The sequence below is a fragment of the Arachis hypogaea genome, chromosome 13, assembly GCF_003086295.3.
Source record: "Arachis hypogaea cultivar Tifrunner chromosome 13, arahy.Tifrunner.gnm2.J5K5, whole genome shotgun sequence".
In the NCBI taxonomy this organism is placed as follows: Eukaryota; Viridiplantae; Streptophyta; class Magnoliopsida; order Fabales; family Fabaceae; genus Arachis; species Arachis hypogaea.
Window position 1 is genome coordinate 41,529,485 of NC_092048.1, and position 19,579 is coordinate 41,549,063.

At 31.5% G+C, this 19,579-nt stretch overlaps 1 protein-coding gene across 1 annotated transcript; it reads right to left on the reverse strand.

Annotated features, from left to right (window-relative positions):
* Window positions 1–760: 760 nt before the first annotated feature.
* LOC112738198 (zinc finger BED domain-containing protein RICESLEEPER 2) lies at window positions 761–4,218 on the reverse strand. Its single transcript, XM_025788538.3, has 3 exons — window positions 3,883–4,218; window positions 1,087–3,131; window positions 761–980 (listed from the first exon to the last, which is right to left on the reverse strand). The coding sequence occupies exon 2, from the start codon at window positions 3,101–3,103 to the stop codon at window positions 1,091–1,093; it is 2,013 nt and encodes a 670-aa protein (XP_025644323.1). The 5' UTR covers window positions 3,104–3,131; window positions 3,883–4,218; the 3' UTR covers window positions 761–980; window positions 1,087–1,090.
* Window positions 4,219–19,579: the final 15,361 nt, after the last annotated feature.

Here is a 19,579-nt window from a genome sequence, read left to right on the forward strand (position 1 = left end):
AATTCAAAAAATAAAAAAGGAAATTTTTTTTTGGACGAGAAAAGGGAAGTTAAATGCATTCGGAGAATCATGTCAAAAAAAACATACATAAGGAGAATGATGTGCATGATCAAATTGGATTGGTCTAATTGTTAATTTTTAATCTATTTAAATAAGTATTAACAGTTTAAATTTAAATTTATTAATTAATAACAAATTTTTAAATAAAAATCTGATGTGCGATGGATTAATTCCCACCAAGTCTGGGAGCAATTGAGGTCTCTTGTAACGCTGCAGAGTTTATCCCCGATCGAACATTTGTCAGTTTGTCACTCTTTCCATGGCGTCAACGTATATCTACATATGTAGAAGGCTAGAAGCCTTCTCCCTTTTTAATTTTTATACGGTAAACTTTGCCTTTAATTTATTCCAAATATTTAAATATATTTCAACTATTGTTTCTCCGCGTGAAATATCAGAGATATTTTCCACCAAAATTATCATTGCTTTACATATATAAAATATAAAATTCTATACATACATGCATATGTGATTAGAAGGAAGCAATTATTTTTTCTCAGAATTAGAAGGAAGCAATTAATAGTATGAATGGTGATTCAAAATTTCAATGTAACTAATTAAATATATAAAAAAAGCTATTAATATAGCAGAACAGGAGACTAAAATATTGCACACGTGATTCGTTGATTCAAGATAAGTGACTTCCCACTCTTCCTAATAGAAACACGAGTCAAATTTGTTTTTAAAGGAAACAAGCACATAGTAAGAAAATTTAGTATAGCATAAAATTCTTAAACAGCAAAATGACTATCAATGCCAATAATAGATTGTTCACTACATCATGTCAACTTTAATCCAAAACCAGCAAGAGAGTGAGTGAGTGACTAGAAATAAGGTTCATTATAAAATAAGGATCTTAAAACTAAACTTCGGCCGTCAAGACTAAGCAATGATCGAAACATCTTCTTGACGATTCATCTCTACAAAATAAATAAATAAAGTAAACAAATAAAAATGGCAGAATACTTATCAAAATATATAGTGAATAAAATAACTAAAATATGTTAGACATCAATATCATCTTACCAAACTAGGAATCATCATTGTAATCCTCATTATCATCTTCCGAAAAGATCTCATCATCCTCATTGTCATCCTCCAAAAAGATCATCTCTGCAGATAATGAGCTAGGTCCTTTTAACCAACTCTTTGTACAAACAAGCATCTCCAGAAATTTGGGTGGTAAGCAACTTCTATAGAGATCTATAACCCTTCCTTTGGCACTAAATGCAAACTCTGAGGTTACCGCAGAAATAGGAATGGCCAACACCTCTTGAGCCATGCTTCCAAGGATGGGAAATCGGCTCGACTTGCTCTTCCACCAATTCAATAGATCAAACTCTGCTTGTTTATTCAAGGGCTCACATTCTTCTTCCAAATACCTATCAAGCTCAGATTTAACATGTGATTTATTGCCAGTTGATTGCAGATATAAACGCATACCATAGAGATCATCATCTTCATCAATTTGTGCATGTTGATCATCTTGAGACCCTTTGTGTGTAACTTGATAATAACAATAAAGTGAACCAAGACAGGAAAGCAACTTCGTTTTCAACTCACTTCCTTTTTCAGAGCCAAAGAAGTAATCAAGATTCCAATTGACATAACCCAACTTCAATCTGGGATCTAGCACGACAGCAATCAATAACATGTTAATTGCATTAGAATTCCCCCAGTATTTGTCATATATATTCTTCATCCTACTAGCCATCCTACTTATACTAGCATCATCATGTTCATGATAATGATGGATCTTCCTTCCAATAGCAAATACTTCTTTCATGTATATATCACTAGTAATGCAAGAGGTACCAAAAATTCGCAAAATACAATCATAAAAGAATTTTAGAACTGGTAGCATTGATTGAGCAGATTTCCAATCGTCTTCTGAAGGTATGCCTTTCCCACTTTCACTACTTAACTCATCAACATAGTTAAGGTCTCGCTGCTTATATAATTCAAATGCCTTTTGATAATTCACAGCACCCTCTAACATAATATAGGTTGAATTCCACTCAGTTTCAACATCTAGCTGAATAAGACCTTTATAATGAATCTTCTCATGTTCAACACACTTTCTAAATCTTACTGTTCTTGAAGGACTAGATCTGATATACATGGCTGCACCACGAATTCTTATAATAGAGTCATGAATTTCTTTCAATGCTTCCTTCACAATCAGGCTGACAATATGCACACAACATTGCACATGAATATACCCACCCTTCAAGAATATGCTATCCCAAGAGCCTATTCTCTTTTCCAGATATTGAGTACCTGGATCATCCGAGGATGCAATATCACCTGTTAAACTAAAAACCTCATTCAACTTCCAATTACCTAAGCAAACTTCAATGCACTCATTCATTTCGTCTTCTGAATAGCCAGTGATTTGGCAAAAATTCAATACTTTCTTTTGCAGCCTCCAGTCATTATCAATGAATTGTGCAGTCACTTTCATAAAATCTAATCCATGACTTGACGTCCATGGTTCAGTGATAAGGCAAACTCTTTGAGAATGAATAGAAAAATATTCTTTCAATTTTATTATTTCTTCACGATAAAGTGTAACAACATCTTGTATTAATGCAACATGTGAGGGGATCTCAAACAGGGGTTGTATGGAACGTAGAAAATTTTTAAAGCGTTCAGACTTCACGAGATAAAATGGCAGCTCATCTATTACAAACATCTTCGTAAGTGCCCTTTGAGATGCTTCTTGGTCAAATTTGAAGGTATCTTCGGAAGATCCAAGACCATCTTCATACCCCTCCTCTTCACTATCTGACATGGAAGAAATTGTTTTTTGTATTTTATTCCCATCAATGCTTGTGTTAGCATCACATCTATTCAAATGTGAACGCATAGCACTTGTTTCATCTTCATATTTGACCACGCAACCACAATAGTCGCATTTAGCCTTGTTCTTGGTGCCTTGCAATGCAGTAAAATGGTCCCAAATCGTTGATGATGATAATTCAGCAGCAGTGTCAGGGGAAACTGGTTCATTAGAACCTGATTTCTCGGATGTCTCTGACATGATAGAGTCACTGACGATTCTTCTTTTCCTGTGCATAAATTAAGACATCAATACATCAACAAACAAGTAACTCAACTAAAAAGCATAAATACTACTTCTACCCACAAAGAGGATCTTAGGGCATACTATACAACTACTATTAAGATTATCAGTTTCAAAGTGAAGAAGTAATTTCAAAAAGTTATGTTTTTGTCTTGTTTATGGTTTTTAATTTGCTGATATAGACAGTAAATTAATCCACACTAAAACACATAAATCACAAAGTTCTATAATGCAATGCTCAAGGCAGTTAGAACTTGAAACACAGTAGATGCTGCTTCTAATAAAACACTTCTCCATGGGTTACATTTAAACAAATACATTGTACTAACGAATGTATGTCATATTTCATGCAATTGATTCAAATTAATTAAGTCCTAACCAGTGTTTAACGAGGAAAATAAATCCAATCACATGCAATCAGGAAAAAATAGCTCTTCCGAAACGAGTAATGCTAGGTAATCAACCTTTTTAGACCAACCAACTTTTTTTTTGAATTATTTTGTTTATCTTAAATTCTAACCCTAAATCATAAACCTTTTAACCCTAAATCCTACACTAGGGTTGACTAATGTTAGCTAACTAAAAATCAATTTGTGTACTTTCTCTTCCAAAAAAGGTTCATCAAAGCATGGCCGCAAAATCTACAGACATTTCATCAAACAAGAGGCTAGCATTTGAAAATTCGAGCGATGCTGGATAATGGAAACAATGTTTTAGATATGAGAAAGAATGCATACGGGTGAGGTAGAAGAGGATGTGAAGGAGAGAAGTCACTGAGGTCCTTGTTGAAGAGAAGAGAGGCGCTGCGTAGGAGGTAGCATCAGAAGCAGAGCAAGATGAGAAGAACGTGAACGCCACCCGCGGCGGAGAGCGTAGCGACGACGATGATGCTCCGGCGTTTTACCGCTCAGAAAGCCGGGAGGTCGGTTTCGCGGTAGAAGTTTGTCATGGTTGGGTATTTTGGTTCTGATTTCTGAGTGTGTTTTTTTTTCAGTCCAAGATTTGGTAATGCTGCTATTGCAACCTCCTTTTAGGGCAAATAGGCGCCTCAAAATATTTTGTTTTCCATCAAATAGGGTCTAAAATTTAAAATTCTTAATTAAATATGAAAGATTGTTTATTTATTTGGAATTTAATTTTGATGTGTTGTGTAAAGTAGTTTTATTTCGGCCGCTTTTCTATTGTTTTTAAGAAATTAATTTTATTTTTCTGTTAATATATTATTTACTTTTCAAATTTATTAGATAAATATTTTTTATTTTAATATTGACATGATTTTATTTATATCATATTTTGTTGAAATTAAAATTACTATAAAACACTTTAAAATGTTAAATTATAAAACCACACAATAAATAAATAGGTAATATAAAATCGTCATAGTTTAAAGTTCTAAGTAATATATGAGGTGGAATATTCGATAGAGTAAATTTTTATTCTCAACTATTCTAAAATATACAAAAAATATTTTCAGAATGATAATGCTTCTATTGTATTTCTTTAAAAGTTTTGAATGTCGTCTATTAATTTATAATATTTTTAATTTAATTTTTTTAATTTATTATGACAAAATAACGATATAATGAAGATTTTGTCCGCTAAAATTGCGAAAATATTTTTAAAAATTAGTTTATTCATTATATTTTATTTTGTTTTTTTTTTTTTTTGGTGTTTATGTTATATTCCATACATTATCAAATTTTAATTTGATAATTTTTTTATCATCAAGAACTCATTATTTAGTTATTGTAATTTAATTAAGATTTATTTTTCATCACTAAATGATATTATGTGTATTATGGTTATTGCCATTAAATAATATTTGTAGTAGCATTTTTTTAGTTTGTACTTAAATTAGTTATTCAATAAAAATTTGTCCGGTAACTCATAAAAATATATACAATGTTATCTATATTTTTAATTTGAGAATTTTTAATTTAGTTACCTATTGACTTATAATATTTAATATAGTATTTTGATATTTTTTAAAAAATTAGAACACATTTTGCCATGACCAAATTTTACTATCTATTAAATTTTTAATTGGGTAAAGATTCAATAATAAAAAGGATCCATATAATTTATACAATACATTAATAAATACATGAGATAAAATAAGACATATTTTTGTACTATTTTCCAATAGTTGTTATTTTGGATTTAAGGTAGATCTTTTCTAATTTTACTATTTAATTTTAAAAGATATATGTTGTTACCAAAATTTTATTACAAAGTTATTGTTATTATTAGTCTTATGAATGTATTGCCTATTTAAAATTTATAGTATTTGTTAATTATTTGTTTTATTTTTTTATTATAGAATTCATAATTTTGTTTAACATTAGGCATTTTATATAGTAGTGTACAATATCGAACCTCTTAATTTATTCAATACAAAAAATATTTTAAATGAATATTATGCGATGAAGATAAAATATTAAAATATAAGTAGAGTAAGTGAGTACTAACTTCATATTTGCATGGCTTTTAGCATTGTTTGTAACTGGTTTATTATAAGAGATTGATTGAGGCATTGAATTAGTAGCAGTGGTGTATGTCTCGACCTATACTAATACAAAAAAAATACAAACTTAATATGTTGTAGATTATCTTAAAAGAATTAAAAATTAGTTCTCAGAAATCAAATCAAATCGCGTAAATTAAGTTAATTAATTTTGTTAATCTTCTATATTAAGATTTAATGCATAGGAAAAATGACTTAAAATGACGTTATTACATGTTTTAAATATATAGGGTACTAACCAGTTAGGACATCACCACATCTTTTACTTGAACAACTTCATTATAATGTGATTCCAGACCTATATTTTTAAAGAGCAATATAGATAATAAGCATAATTTAAATTCATAAGAGTAAAATTAGTTATCATGATTAAAGTTAACTTTTATGTCACGTATAAAGGTGATTTTAATTATTTTAAATTTGTTTAATTTTATTCTGAAACAGAAAATATTTTAAAAATAATATTCTTCTATTATATTTTTTTCATTGATTTTTTTCAAAGTTTGAATATCGTCCATTAATTTGTGATATTTTTAAATTTATTTTTTTAATTTATTATAATAAATTAACAATATGATGAGTATTTTGTCTGTTAAAATTGCAGAAATATTTTTTAAAAAATAGTTTATTTGTTATACTCTAATTTATCTTTATTTTTTGTGTTTATATGTTAACATTTCACATTAGAATTTTGTTACATATTTAATATTATTAAATTAATATATTTTTTAATAATAAATAATGTTACGTGTCTCATGATTATTATTATTGGCTAATATAGTAGCATTTTTTTATAATTGATATTTAAAATAGTTATTCAATAAAAATTGATTCAGTAACTCATATAAATATGTAAAGCGTTATCTATGTTTTTAATTTTAGAATTTGAAAATTATTTATCCAATCACTGTTTGTAATATTTAATATAGTATTTAGATTTTTTATAAAATTATGACCCATTTTACCGTGATCAAATTTTGGCATTTGTTAAATTTTTAAATGGAAAATAATTTTATAATAAGAAGGATTAATTTTTATTTATGCCATGTATTTAAATATATGAGATAAAATATCAATATTCTTGTATTCTTCTTCTATCATTATGTTTGTATTTAAGTCAGATTTCTCCTGGTTTTATTTTAAAATTATAAAAAATATATATTATTACCAAAATTTTAAAATATGAAAATATATAAATTAAAATAAAAACTAAAAAAATTAAATTAAAGTATATTAAAAATTATTATATTACATTAATTTAACACAATATATAAATACTATTTTGATAATAAAATTATTATGTTTGACAACTTTTTATAATTATCTTATAACGTAGTATTTTTGTGTTTAAAATGACTTTATTTATTTTTTTAATATAAGAATGCAAATGCATATTTTTTTATTTTTAATATTTTATCCCAAGCATCTACGTTAATTTGAAACATAAATATATGTTTTTGTAATAAATTTATAATAAAAGTTTTAGTTAAAGAGTACTCAATACTTCTTTTAATAATTTAGAGCAATAAATTTATTTTCATTTTATAGTTATTACTTTGTAAAATATATTTAATCACTCAGATTTAAACATACACGTGACAAAAAATAAGCGATATGTTAATATTTTTTCTCTTTAATCTATTTGTTATTATTAGTTTTATGAATACATTGTTTATTTTAATTTTTTAATTATTTATATACTATATGATAAAGATGGAATATTAAAAAAAATTATTTTTTTGTCCACTAAATTTATTTTATGAAATAAATTATGTAAGGTTATACGAAGTCTAACAAAAATTTGACACAAAATTCTAGTAACTTTTTGTATTTTTTTATTAAGGAGTGCTCTATTATATGTAATTTTTTAAGGTTAAATAATAAGCATCAGAAATATATAAATAGTGTATATTAATTTAATTAATTTTGTTATAGAATACCAACCAATTATGTTACTATGACGTCTGTTATTTGCACCAATTCCATTATCATGCGCTTTCAATTCTAGATTTTTCAAAGAGTAGAATATAGATATTAAGCAAAAATTGAATTTATAGCCGAAAAAATTAAATTATCATAATACATGTTAAGTTTTATGTTACCTGAAACAAAATGATGATGATGATGATGATGATGATGATGGGGTGGCTCCTACCATTTTAATCCTGTACTTGGCAATGGATTTGGGATAAAAATTATATTAGTTGATATAATATGATTGCTGATTCGTTGAATTTTCCAATTATATTTGTCAGAACATAAGGTAGCAAGACGCAAAGAAGAAAAAGGATTGCAAGAGCACCATTGAAAGTGAAACAGATATTTAACTATCTTGAATAAAGTACAATTGAAGGTGCAGAAGTTTTTATTATTGAAAGTGAATCGGTACGTATTAATAGTTTTTTTATTGAAAGTGAATCAAGTGAATCAGCTTTAAATTCTGTCGTGGGTTGAAGGTGAATCAGTTTTAAATCTGTCGTGGGTTAAAGCCAGTTTTTGAAAAAATAAAATAAAATAAAAAGAATTGAGTACGTAGTAGCAGTTTTTTTTATTGAAATCTATTTTTAAGTTCTGTCATGGGATAAAGCCAATTTTTAATAAAAAAAAACAGGGGTAAAATAAGAAGAAAAAATTGGATACCACAATTCTATATCCCCATTATATATTGGTATAGATAATATTTTTTTTAGTAATTATTCATTAATAAATGTTGCATTAACGATTCTGTTTATTGTATTTCAATGTGTTTATTTCAATTAGACTCAATAAATTACCAAAATTCAAACTTATTATCTTAAACTTCTTTCTTGATCATACGGTTAGAATCGTTTAACAGAAGATCTTCATACCATAAAATTTTTAAAGCAAAAGAAAAATACAATAAAAATATTAGAAAACCTAAAAAAATAAAATAATTTTTAAAATAGAATATATATATATATATATAAAAGAAGAATAATAAATTAAAACTTACTTAGCCTATGACATAGAAAAATAAAGAGAACGAGATAATCATAAAAGTTGAAATAACGAAAAATATATAACACAGTTCTTATCTTAACACATTTAAATGTTATATGTCAATCTAATAATTAATAAAAAATAATATTATCCAATGTAAAATAGATTAAAAATAAGAAAGAGATTAACAAAACCAATTAACAAAGTTCTTATCTTAAGTTGTCAGATTATTTAAAAAATTAATTAACAAAGTTCGTATCTTACTATATTTATTATATTTATTGTGTTATATGTCAATCTAATAATTAATAAAAAATAATATTTTTTAATATAGAACATATTAAAAATAAAGAAAAAAATTAACAAAATATACGTAGAGATTTTTCACTCTACCATTGGTAAGTATAAATTTTTTTACATCTTTTATATACCAATCATATGACAGATGAATAATATTAAATTAATTAATCTTTTTGCAATAATTCAAAAAATTAGTAAATATCAATTTTAGTACTCTTTATAAATAAATGTCAAATTCAATACTCTACATAATTAATAATTTAGATAGTTTAGAAAATTATAAACATAGACTTTAATAATACGTATCAATTAATAAACATAGACTTTGATAATGCGTATCAAACAATGCAAAAAAAATATTGATAAATTTTAATAAATATAGAATATATTTATAGATAAATTTTAGTATTATAGAATATATTTGAGTAGTAGTGCTCGATCTATAATTATACAAAAAAAATACAAACTTTAGATGTAAAAATGGAATAAGATAAAGAGTACTTGTCCTTTGAATTTTCTTTTAAAAATTAAAAGTTAGTACTCAAAAATAAAATAAACCGTAAATATAAAATACCAATCACTTGTATTTATTATCATAACGTCTATTATTATTTTTCAAAAGGTACCTGTATTTGGCAATGGAGTTGGAATAGAAATTATATCAACTTCCTTGTCAAATCCTCTCACGATTTTTGCTTTCTTAGTAAATGCATGTCAGAACCAAAAGATAGCAAGATGTAGAAAAAAAGATCGACAACAGTGAGAAATATTTGTAAGTGGGGCAGTTATTTAATTTCCTCACGATTGCAGCAGTTATTTAATGGGTTAATGACTTTTTTTTAATTATAAACAAAAATGTATTATTACTATTTTGTCCATAAATTTGATTTATAAAATAAATTATTTGAGGGCAAATGGTGTCTATAAAAATTGGACACCAAACTCTAGTATTGGCTTTATATATTGGTTTTGAGTAGTAGTGCTCGATCTATAATTATACAAAAAAAAAAATACAAACTTTAGATGTAAAAATGGAATAAGATAAAGAGTACTTGTCCTTTGAATTTTCTTTTAAAAATTAAAAATTAGTACTCAAAAATAAAATAAACCGTAAATATAAAATACCAATCACTTGTATATTATCATAACGTCTATTATTATTTTTCAAAAGGTACCTGTATTTGGTAATGGAGTTGGAATAGAAATTGTATCAACTTTCTTGTCAAATCTTCTCATGATGATTTGCAGGTGTCCCTTTCTTAGTAAATGCATGTCTGAACCAAAAGATAGCAAGATGCAGAAAAAAAATCGACAATAGTGAGGAATATTTGTAAGTGGAGCAGTTATTTAATTTTCTCACGATTGCAGCAGTTATCTAATGGGTTAATGACTTTTTTTTTAATTATAAACAAAAATATATTATTACTATTTTGTCCATAAATTTGATTCGTCTATTATTATTTTTCAAAAGGTACCTGTATTTGGCAATGGAGTTGGAATAGAAATTGTATCAACTTCCTTGTCAAATCTTCTCATGATGATTTGCAGGTGTCCCTTTCTTAGTAAATGCATGTCTGAACCAAAAGATAGCAAGATGCAGAAAAAAAATCGACAATAGTGAGGAATATTTGTAAGTGGAGTAGTTATTTAATTTTCTCACGATTGCAGCAGTTATCTAATGGGTTAATGACTTTTTTTTTTAATTATAAACAAAAATGTATTATTACTATTTTGTCCATAAATTTGATTTATAAAATGAATTATTTGAGGGCAAATGGTGTCTATAAAAATTGGACACCAAACTCTGGTATTGGCTTTATATATTGGTATAGATATTTAAAGGTAAGTATAATTTTGGTTCTTATGATTTAGGCTGAAAATTTTATTTATCTCCAATTTTTTTACATTTGAATTCGTTGCCTTTTGAGCTTATCTGATGCACCATCAAATTTAAAACACTAGGTTAATGATTTAATAGTTTAATTTTATTTATTTATAATTTATTAAAAATTACAATAAAAGATACAAATCTTTTAATATTTTAAAATTATCCCCATATAAAATTCGAGAATTAAACCCTCATTTTGTCTGTTGCCTTCTTCCCCTACCTTCATTTTCACGTTGAGCCTCCGCTTCTTCCCCTACCCTCTTCTTCACCAAATACCTTCATGTTTCAACTCAATTTCTCGATTTCATCCAAATTCCTTTGAGTTCGTTTCAGACGCGATGCCTCACCACAATAACAACAACCACCTCTCATCCTTAAAATCCTTCTTCATCCCCTCCTACTCCGCCCAAAACTATCGATAATGTCTGAAAAGACATGATCCTAACCTACTTTCATAGAGACTCACCTCACCATAATCACCACGCATTCGAGGAAATGACCTTTGAGGCTTTCTTCTCAAAAAACGCTACAATCACTGATGATGACGTCATCGTTGTTGCTCCTCTTCATAATCTTCATCATGTTCCTCATCAGTTTCCGCAGGTGCCCGTCGTCGAAGGCTCATCCTCTTCCGCGGCTGAGCCTTTTGCCAATGGGATGCTGCGGTGGCAAGTGGAGTCCCAGCACCCTCGTCATCATCAGGAGGAGGCGGTGGTGGTGGAGGAGGAGGGGCAACTGCGGTGGCAAAGGGGAAGAGAAGGGCGGTGGAGGAACCAGTGGACAAGGCCACTCTTTAGAAGCAGAGACGCATGATCAAGAATCGTCGGTCTGCTGCTAGGTTTAGGGAACGCAAATAAGTACTTACCCCTTCTTCAATTTTTTTTAATAAAGTTTCATTTTTTATATATTTTTATTTGCTGTTTGAAAAAATGAAGATTCTTATGTGGTAAGTGAGGTTCACTATTCCTGAGAATCTCACTATTGGGGACTATAATTGTTAAGTTGGAAGAAACAGAAACTGAATTAAAGTTAAAATTTTTCAATCTTATCTCTATAACTTTAAATTACTTGTTGCAGCTTCTTAAGTTCGTCACTCCAGTATTCAGTTGTGGAGAAGCGTAAAGCAAAAAAGCTTCTAAGAACAAATTCAATTTAGTCATTATGATCAATTTATGGCATGATGTAGATGCAAGGAGAAACTTATCTATGAAGCTCATAGTTGAGTATATTTATTCAACAAACAATTATAGTTCTTCTTTTAGTTGAATTCAGGCTTTAACAATGATATAAAGCAATTCTATCTCCCCTAAACATCATTATTTTAATCACTGAACCATCTCCTTGTTGAAGTTAAGAAAATAAATCTGAAACAAATGAAACAATCTCATCATCTATGCTCCATAATTTAACAAAAAATTAGGAAGCGGATGTGGGTTACTGTAATGCAGATATTGAGGATCTTGAGCTGAATTAGCCTTACTACTACCCATAGTCATCGCAGACCAATGAAATTCAAGGTGTGGATGCTGGATATTATGATATACATGTTGAGGATCTTGCCAAGACTGAGCAGAACCATTGCTACTATTCACCTAGGATGAATTTAATTTAGCTTTCCCAGGCTGAATATTCGGATGTGTGATGAGGGAAAAACGATTCCACACAAACTCACTGATAAGTGTACCGGATCGCATCAAGTAGTAATACTCACAGGAGTGAGGTCGATCCCACAGGAATTGATGAATTGAGCAACTTTAGTTAAGTGATGAATTTAGTTAAGCGAATAGTTGATGATTTGAGTGAAACTTGATTAACAGAAGTAAAATTGCAAGAAAATAAAAGGGAGAAGGGAAATTGACAAAATCTTAAAGTGCAGAAGAAGTAAATTGCAGAAACTTAAAGTGCAAGAAAATAAAAGAGCTGAAACTTAAATTGCAAGAAATGTAAATAACTGAAACTTAAAGTGCAAGAAACTTAAATTGCTGAATCTAAATTGACAAGAAACTTAAATTGCATCAAGAATAAAGGGATTTGGGTACTGGGATTCAAATTGAACTAGAAAATATAAATTGAGGTAAATCAGAGAACTATGAGATGAAGAGATTTAGATATGGATCTCAGTAGCAAAACAGAAATGGAAAATTTGCAGAAGAATCAAACAGCAAGAAAGCTTAGCTCAACTATGAAATTCTAAAGAGAAATTGACAAATTCAATGAAGTAACCAAAACAGAAAGCAAATCTAGATCTCAATCACTCTCTTGACCAAAAAGTAAAGAAGAAGTTGCAGAAGAAATAAAATGAAAGCAGAGAAGAAGATTGAGATCCAATTCTCTAATTCTTAGAACTATAAAACAGGAAAAGCAAAAGATGATTCTCAGATGAAGAATTTCAGTGGAGTTCTTCAATCTGAATTCAAAACCCAAAGCATAAAATAGAAGTTGCCGAAGAAAAGAAAATGAACACAGAAAGCAAACTTAGATCTCATCCCAATTCCCCAATTCAAAAGAAAATTAAAAGAGAGCCAAAAGTAAAGTCAAACAAAAAAATGAAGTAAAGGTCCTCTTCAAATCAAAATTACTCCTATTTATACACTTTCTATTTTCATCCTCCAGCATTTGGAATGGGCCTTTGGATTTGTGAAGAAATGGATCCACAAATGGCACTTGGTGACATGGGTCAGGGTGCATTTTGTGAAGCTCCAGTGGAGCACTCAGTTTACTTAGTGAACGTCCCATTCACTTTGCTAATCATGCTTCTTCACGTGCGCTTTGGCTCCCTGGCGTTCACTTGTTGAACGTTGCCTGGTGCGTGGCCCCTTGGTGCGTGCTTGTCTTCATGGGCGTTCACTTATTGAACGTTGCGTTCATTATTTGAGCACTGCCTAGCACTCCCTTGGTCGAGCGCTTCTCCTAGCGCTCCCTTGGTTGAGCGCTACGTTCATTCCTTTGAGCGCCCTTAGTGTATGGTTGGCCAAAAGCTTGCCTCTAAAGCTGGAAAGCCCGAAAATGTTCACTTAGTGAACGTGGCGTTCACTTTGCTAATGAACGCTAGCCAAAATGTTGCTGAGCGTGGTGTTCTCTTTGTGAACGCAACGCTTCCTTGATTGGCCTCTCCCTTTTCTTCATTTCTTCACCTACAAGCAACCAAACAAAAAATCAAAGTATCACCAAATTCACAAGGTCTTTGCATCATTCAAAAAATCAATTAATTCTAGCATAAACCCTATGATTTTGTGTAAAATAAATTATGTTTGATTGATTCAACATAATCATGAAAATCCACTCCAATCACTTACTTGTTGTGCAAGAAAGTGCATAAAACCTAATGAAACAAATAAAAAATGCTTGTAAAACTAGCATAAGATGACTTGTCATCACAACACCAAACTTAAACCTTGCTTGTCCCCAAGCAAGCACTAAACATGAGAAGAAATGAAATGAAGCAGAGAAGCATATATCCTTATTTAGCAGGTAATTGAATTAAGACTATGGGATTTTATGCAGACAGATGCAGCTCACTTATTCTTTGTTGATAGATAAGAAATGCCTCTTTGAAGATTCAATAGAGTTGCTGTTATAATTCCTTGCTCTTTTATTGATCCCTGTTAGCTTTTTCCTTTTTTCTTTTGCTTAGAAACTTATTTCTCACTTATAGCTTAGTGTCAAGTGTTTCCGCAGCCTTTTGGCTCAATTTTTCTCAACACTTCTTCACTTCAGACACTTGGCTCACAATTCTTCTTAGGAACATTGATGTCTAGCACCTCTTTGGGTTACTAAATGCTTTGTAACTAGATTGCTCTTGATAATGGACTTTTGGTTGGTATTTCCGGATTAGTTAATCCAAGTTACCAAGTTTTAAAGGACTCCTCAGAACCTAATTGTCCAAGCATATCCTAGTACAAGAAGCACCACAGGCATATGTCCTTAGGTCCAAGCTATTGGTGTCTAGCCTTATTGTTTGTTTCTTTTATTTTTGTTGCCAATCCTTGGCTTTTCTTTTCTTTTTCTTTCTTACTTTTCATTTTCCAGAGATGTTCATTAACAACAGGTTTTATAACAGCAACTAAGTTCACACTACAAGAGATATTCTATTCTGCAGCTTTTATTATTGAGCTTATCATCTAATCAAGCAATTACCACCACAAGTCTTTATTCTAATTCCTACAACATTGGACAATCACTTTCTGTTTCAAACATTTTCTCTTATTGATGCAAAAGAGAAACAAGACATGAATCTAATGCAGATGAGTGATAACAAGCATGTTAACTAGTGCAGACATCAAAATTTACACTATTTGAACTAAACATCAAGGAAAACAACAGCTTCTCATTCAGAATATTTCAAAGCAGAGTGAATTTTGTGACAATACAACCTCTCAGGAGTGTCTTACAGCTTTCCTTTTGTCATCATTACCTTTTACTCTTGCCTTTCCCTTGGTGCTGATTCTTTTAAGAGGCTGAGTGTCTTTTCTGCATAATTATTGGAAGTTGCTTGTTTTTTCAAGCACTTAGGCAGATGGTTAGCATGCATGAATTATTGTAGATTCTTGAACTTACTTTGGTGAGGGAATACCAAACGTAGTCCCTTGCTACTGTCTATGATGCATCAGTTACATGAAACCTTGTGCTTTTGCTAAAAGTAATAAAACTAAAAACTAGAGAATAGACAATGGTTTAGTAGTTTTCCTGATTGCTTGGAGCTAGTAACCATTAATGCAGAAGGTTGAAATGTGTTTTTAAATGAGATTTTTGGTGAAACACTAAACTTAGCATCCTTCATTCACCCTTAAATTATTTTGGTGTGCAACACCAAACTTAGCTCCTTGCAATACAGATAAGTCCACTTAACCTTTTTATTGAAATAGTTTAGGAAAAGAAAACTACCTCTGGTTGGGTTGCCTCCCAACAAGCGCTCTTTTAATGTCACTAGCTTGACATCCTTCATTATTGCTCAACTGAGTTTCTGAATCTCCTTCTCTTTGTCCCAAGGGCCTCCCAAATAATGCTTTGCCCTGTGACCATTTGCTATGAAATTGCTCTTTGTTGCTTCATCTAGGAGTTCAAGGCTTCCATAAGGGAGAACCTTTGTCACCAAGTAGGGGCCAGTCCATTTGGACTTGAGTTTGCCAGGGAAGACTTTGAGCCTGGAGTTGTACAAGAGTACTTGCTGTCCTGGTTTGAACTCCTTCTTTGTGATCCTTTTGTCATGCCATCTCTTAACTTTTTTCTTGTATATCTTAGCATTTTCATAGGCTTCCAGTCTAAACTCATCCAACTCATTTAGTTGCAGTAGCCTCTTCTCTGCTGCTGCTTGAGAATCAAGGTTGAGGAGTTTAGTGGCCCAAAATGCTTTATGCTCTAGCTCCACAGGGAGGTGACAAGACTTGCCATATAATAACTGAAAAGGAGACTTTGCAATAGGAGTTTTAAATACTGTTCTATATGCCCAGAGAGCATCTTCTAATTTTCTGGCCTAATCCTTTCTTGTGTTCCCCACTGTTTTCTCCAAAATCCTCTTCAACTCCTTATTTGCAAGCTCTGCTTGGCCATTGGTCTGTGGGTGATATGGTGTAGCTACTTTATCCATCACCCCATATTTGTAAAGTAGTTTATCCATCTGTTTATTGCAAAAATGACTACCACCATTACTGACAAGACCCTTAGGCACTCCATATCTAGTAAAAATGTGCTTCTTAAGGAATTGGAGGACAATTTGTGCATCACATGTGGTTGTTGCCATGGCTTCTACCCACTTTGAGACATACTCTACTGCTACAAGTATGTATTTGAAAGAATATGAAGGTGGAAAAGGGCCCATAAAGTCTATGCCCCAAAGATCAAAGAGTTCTACCTCCAAGATGTAATTCTGAGGCATCTCATTCCTTCTTGTTAATCCTCCAACTCTTTGGTACTCATTGCATTGATGAACAAACTCTCTAGCATCCTTGAATATGGTTGGCCAATAAAATCCGCTTTGAAGTACTTTGGCTGTTGTTCTTTCTGGCCCAAAATGTCCACCATAAGCTGAACCATGACAATGCTATAATATGTCTCTCATCTCACTCTCAGGAACACATTTCCTAATCATTCCATCTGGACACCTCTTGAATAAGAATGGTTTATCCCATAAGAATTTCTTGGCCTCATTGAGCAGCTTCTTCACTTGTTGCTTGATGAATTCTTGGGAAATCTTCCTTCCAACCTTGTAGTTTGCAATGTCTGCAAACCAGGGAGTTTTTTGGATTTGTAAAAGGTGTTCATCTGGAAAGCTTTCGTTCACTGAATGTGGAGCTTGGTTAGCTTCTTGTGATAGTCTTGACAAATGGTCTGCCACTTGGTTCTCATTCCATTTCCTATCTTTCACTTCAATGTCAAATTCTTGTAGCAGCAACACCCACCTAATAAGTCTTGGCTTTGAATCCTGTTTAGACATGAGATACTTGAGAGCAGCATGATTAGTATATACTATAACCTTTGAACCAATCAAGTATTGTCTAAAGCTATCAAATGCATATACAATTACCAAGAGCTCTTTCTTGGTGGTGGTATAATTTTTCTGTGCTTCATTCAACACTTTGCTAGCATAGTATATAACATGATACAGCTTGTCTTTCTTTTGCCCCAATACAACACCAATTGCAAAGTCACTTGCATCACACATAAGTTCAAAAGGCAATTTCCAATCTGGGGGTGTGATGATTGGTGCTTTAGTGAGTTTTCTTTTTAAAGTTTCAAAGGCATGCTTGCAATTGTCATCAAAGATGAAAGGATTATCAATCATTAGCAAATTGCTCAGTGGTTTTGCTATTTTTAAAAAATCTTTGATGAACCTCTTGTAAAAACAGCATGTCCAAGAAAATTCCTTACTGCTTTCACATTAACAGGTATAGGAAGCTTTTCAATGATTTCTATTTTTGCTTTGTCAACTTCTATACCTTTGCTTGAAACCTTATGCCCAAGAACTATCCCTTTAGGAACCATAAAATGGAATTTCTCCCAATTCAATACCAGATTAGTTTCTTGGCATCTTTTCAAAACAAGAGTTAAATGATGCAAGCAGGTGTTAAATGAATTGCCAAAGACAGAAAAATCATCCATGAAGACTTCTAAAAATTTTTTCACCATGTCAGAAAATATAAAAAGCATACACCTTTGAAAAGTTGCAGGGGCATTGCATAGCCTAAAGGGCATCCTTCTGTAAGCAAAGACTCCAAATGGACAGGTGAAGGAAGTCTTTTCTTGATCCTTGGGATCCACCACTATTTGATTGTATCCAGAGTACCCGTCCAAGAAGCAACAGTATGCATGGCCAGCCAATCTTTCCAGCATCTGGTCAATGAATGGGAGAGGAAAATGATCTTTCCTTGTAGCATCATTCAGTCTTCTATAATCGATGCACATTCTCCACCCCGTCACTGTCATCGTGGGAATGAGTTCATTCTTCTCATTGAAGATGACAGTCATGCCACCTTTCTTTGGCACTACTTGTACTGGGCTCACCCAAGAGCTGTCAGAGATTGGGTATATGATTCCAGCATTCCATAGCTTCATCACTTCTTTTTGAACCACCTCCTTCATGGTTGGGTTAAGCCTTCTTTGGGGTTGAACTACAGGCCTTGAATATTCCTCCAATAGAATTTTGTGCATACAGATGGTAGGGCTTATGCCCTTGATATCATCAATCGTCCAACCCAAGGCTGTCTTGTGAGCTTTCAACACTTCAATCAGCTTTGTTTCTTCTTCTATGTTCAAGGAGGAATTTATGATCACTGGCAGGGCCTCTACTTCTTCTCCAAGAAATACATACTTCAGATGAGGGGGAAGAGGCTTTAACTCTTGTTTTGGCTTCTCCTCTGTCTTGCCTTCAGAGGAGATTTCTACTACTTCCTCTTTTATGAAATCTTGTTCCACTTCTGTTTCCTCTTCCTGTTCCTCCTGGTTGTTGGCCTTAAGTAACTCCCTCTCTACTTCTTTCACCATTTTCACCCTCATATGCTTTTCTTTCTCAGGGGAGTATTGTATGGCTTTAAAGACATTGATGATCATCTTTTCATCATGCACTCTGAGTGTCATTTCACCTTTCTCTATATCAATTATAGCCCATGCTGTGGCTAGAAAGGACCTCCCCAAGATGATTGAGTTGTGTCATTCTTCCTCCATGTCTAAAATGACAAAGTCAGTAGGAAATATGAATTCTCCAACTTTCACTAATAAATTCTCCACAACTCCATTAGGTATTTTGAGCAATATGTCAGCCATTTGAAGTGACATTCTAGTTGGCCTGAGTTCCTCTATTGCAAGCTGTTTCATTAATGAGAGAGGTATCAAGTTGATGCTGGCTCCTAGATCATAGAGGGCTTTGTCCAATATTTTGTTGCCTATAGTGCAAGATAGAATGAAGCTTCCTGGATCTTTGAGCTTTGGTGGAATATTTGTTTGGATAAAAGCACTGCATTCTTGGGTCAAGATCACCGTTTCCTTCTCATTCCAGCTCCTCTTCTTGTTGATAAGCTCCTTTAAGAACTTTGCATACAAGGGCATTTGATCTAATGCTTCAGCAAGAGGAATATTAATTTTTAGCTTCTTGAAAACCTCTAGGAACTTGGGAAATTGTTGGTCCTTTAGCTTCTTTTGTAATCTTTGAGGATATGGCAGAGGAGGGGTGTAAGCCTTCACCATTTTCCTCTGTTCTTGTGATTGCTCTTCCATGATTTGCTTTCCCTTCTTTGAAGCTTGTGGCTGTTCCTCTTTTTCCTTGAGC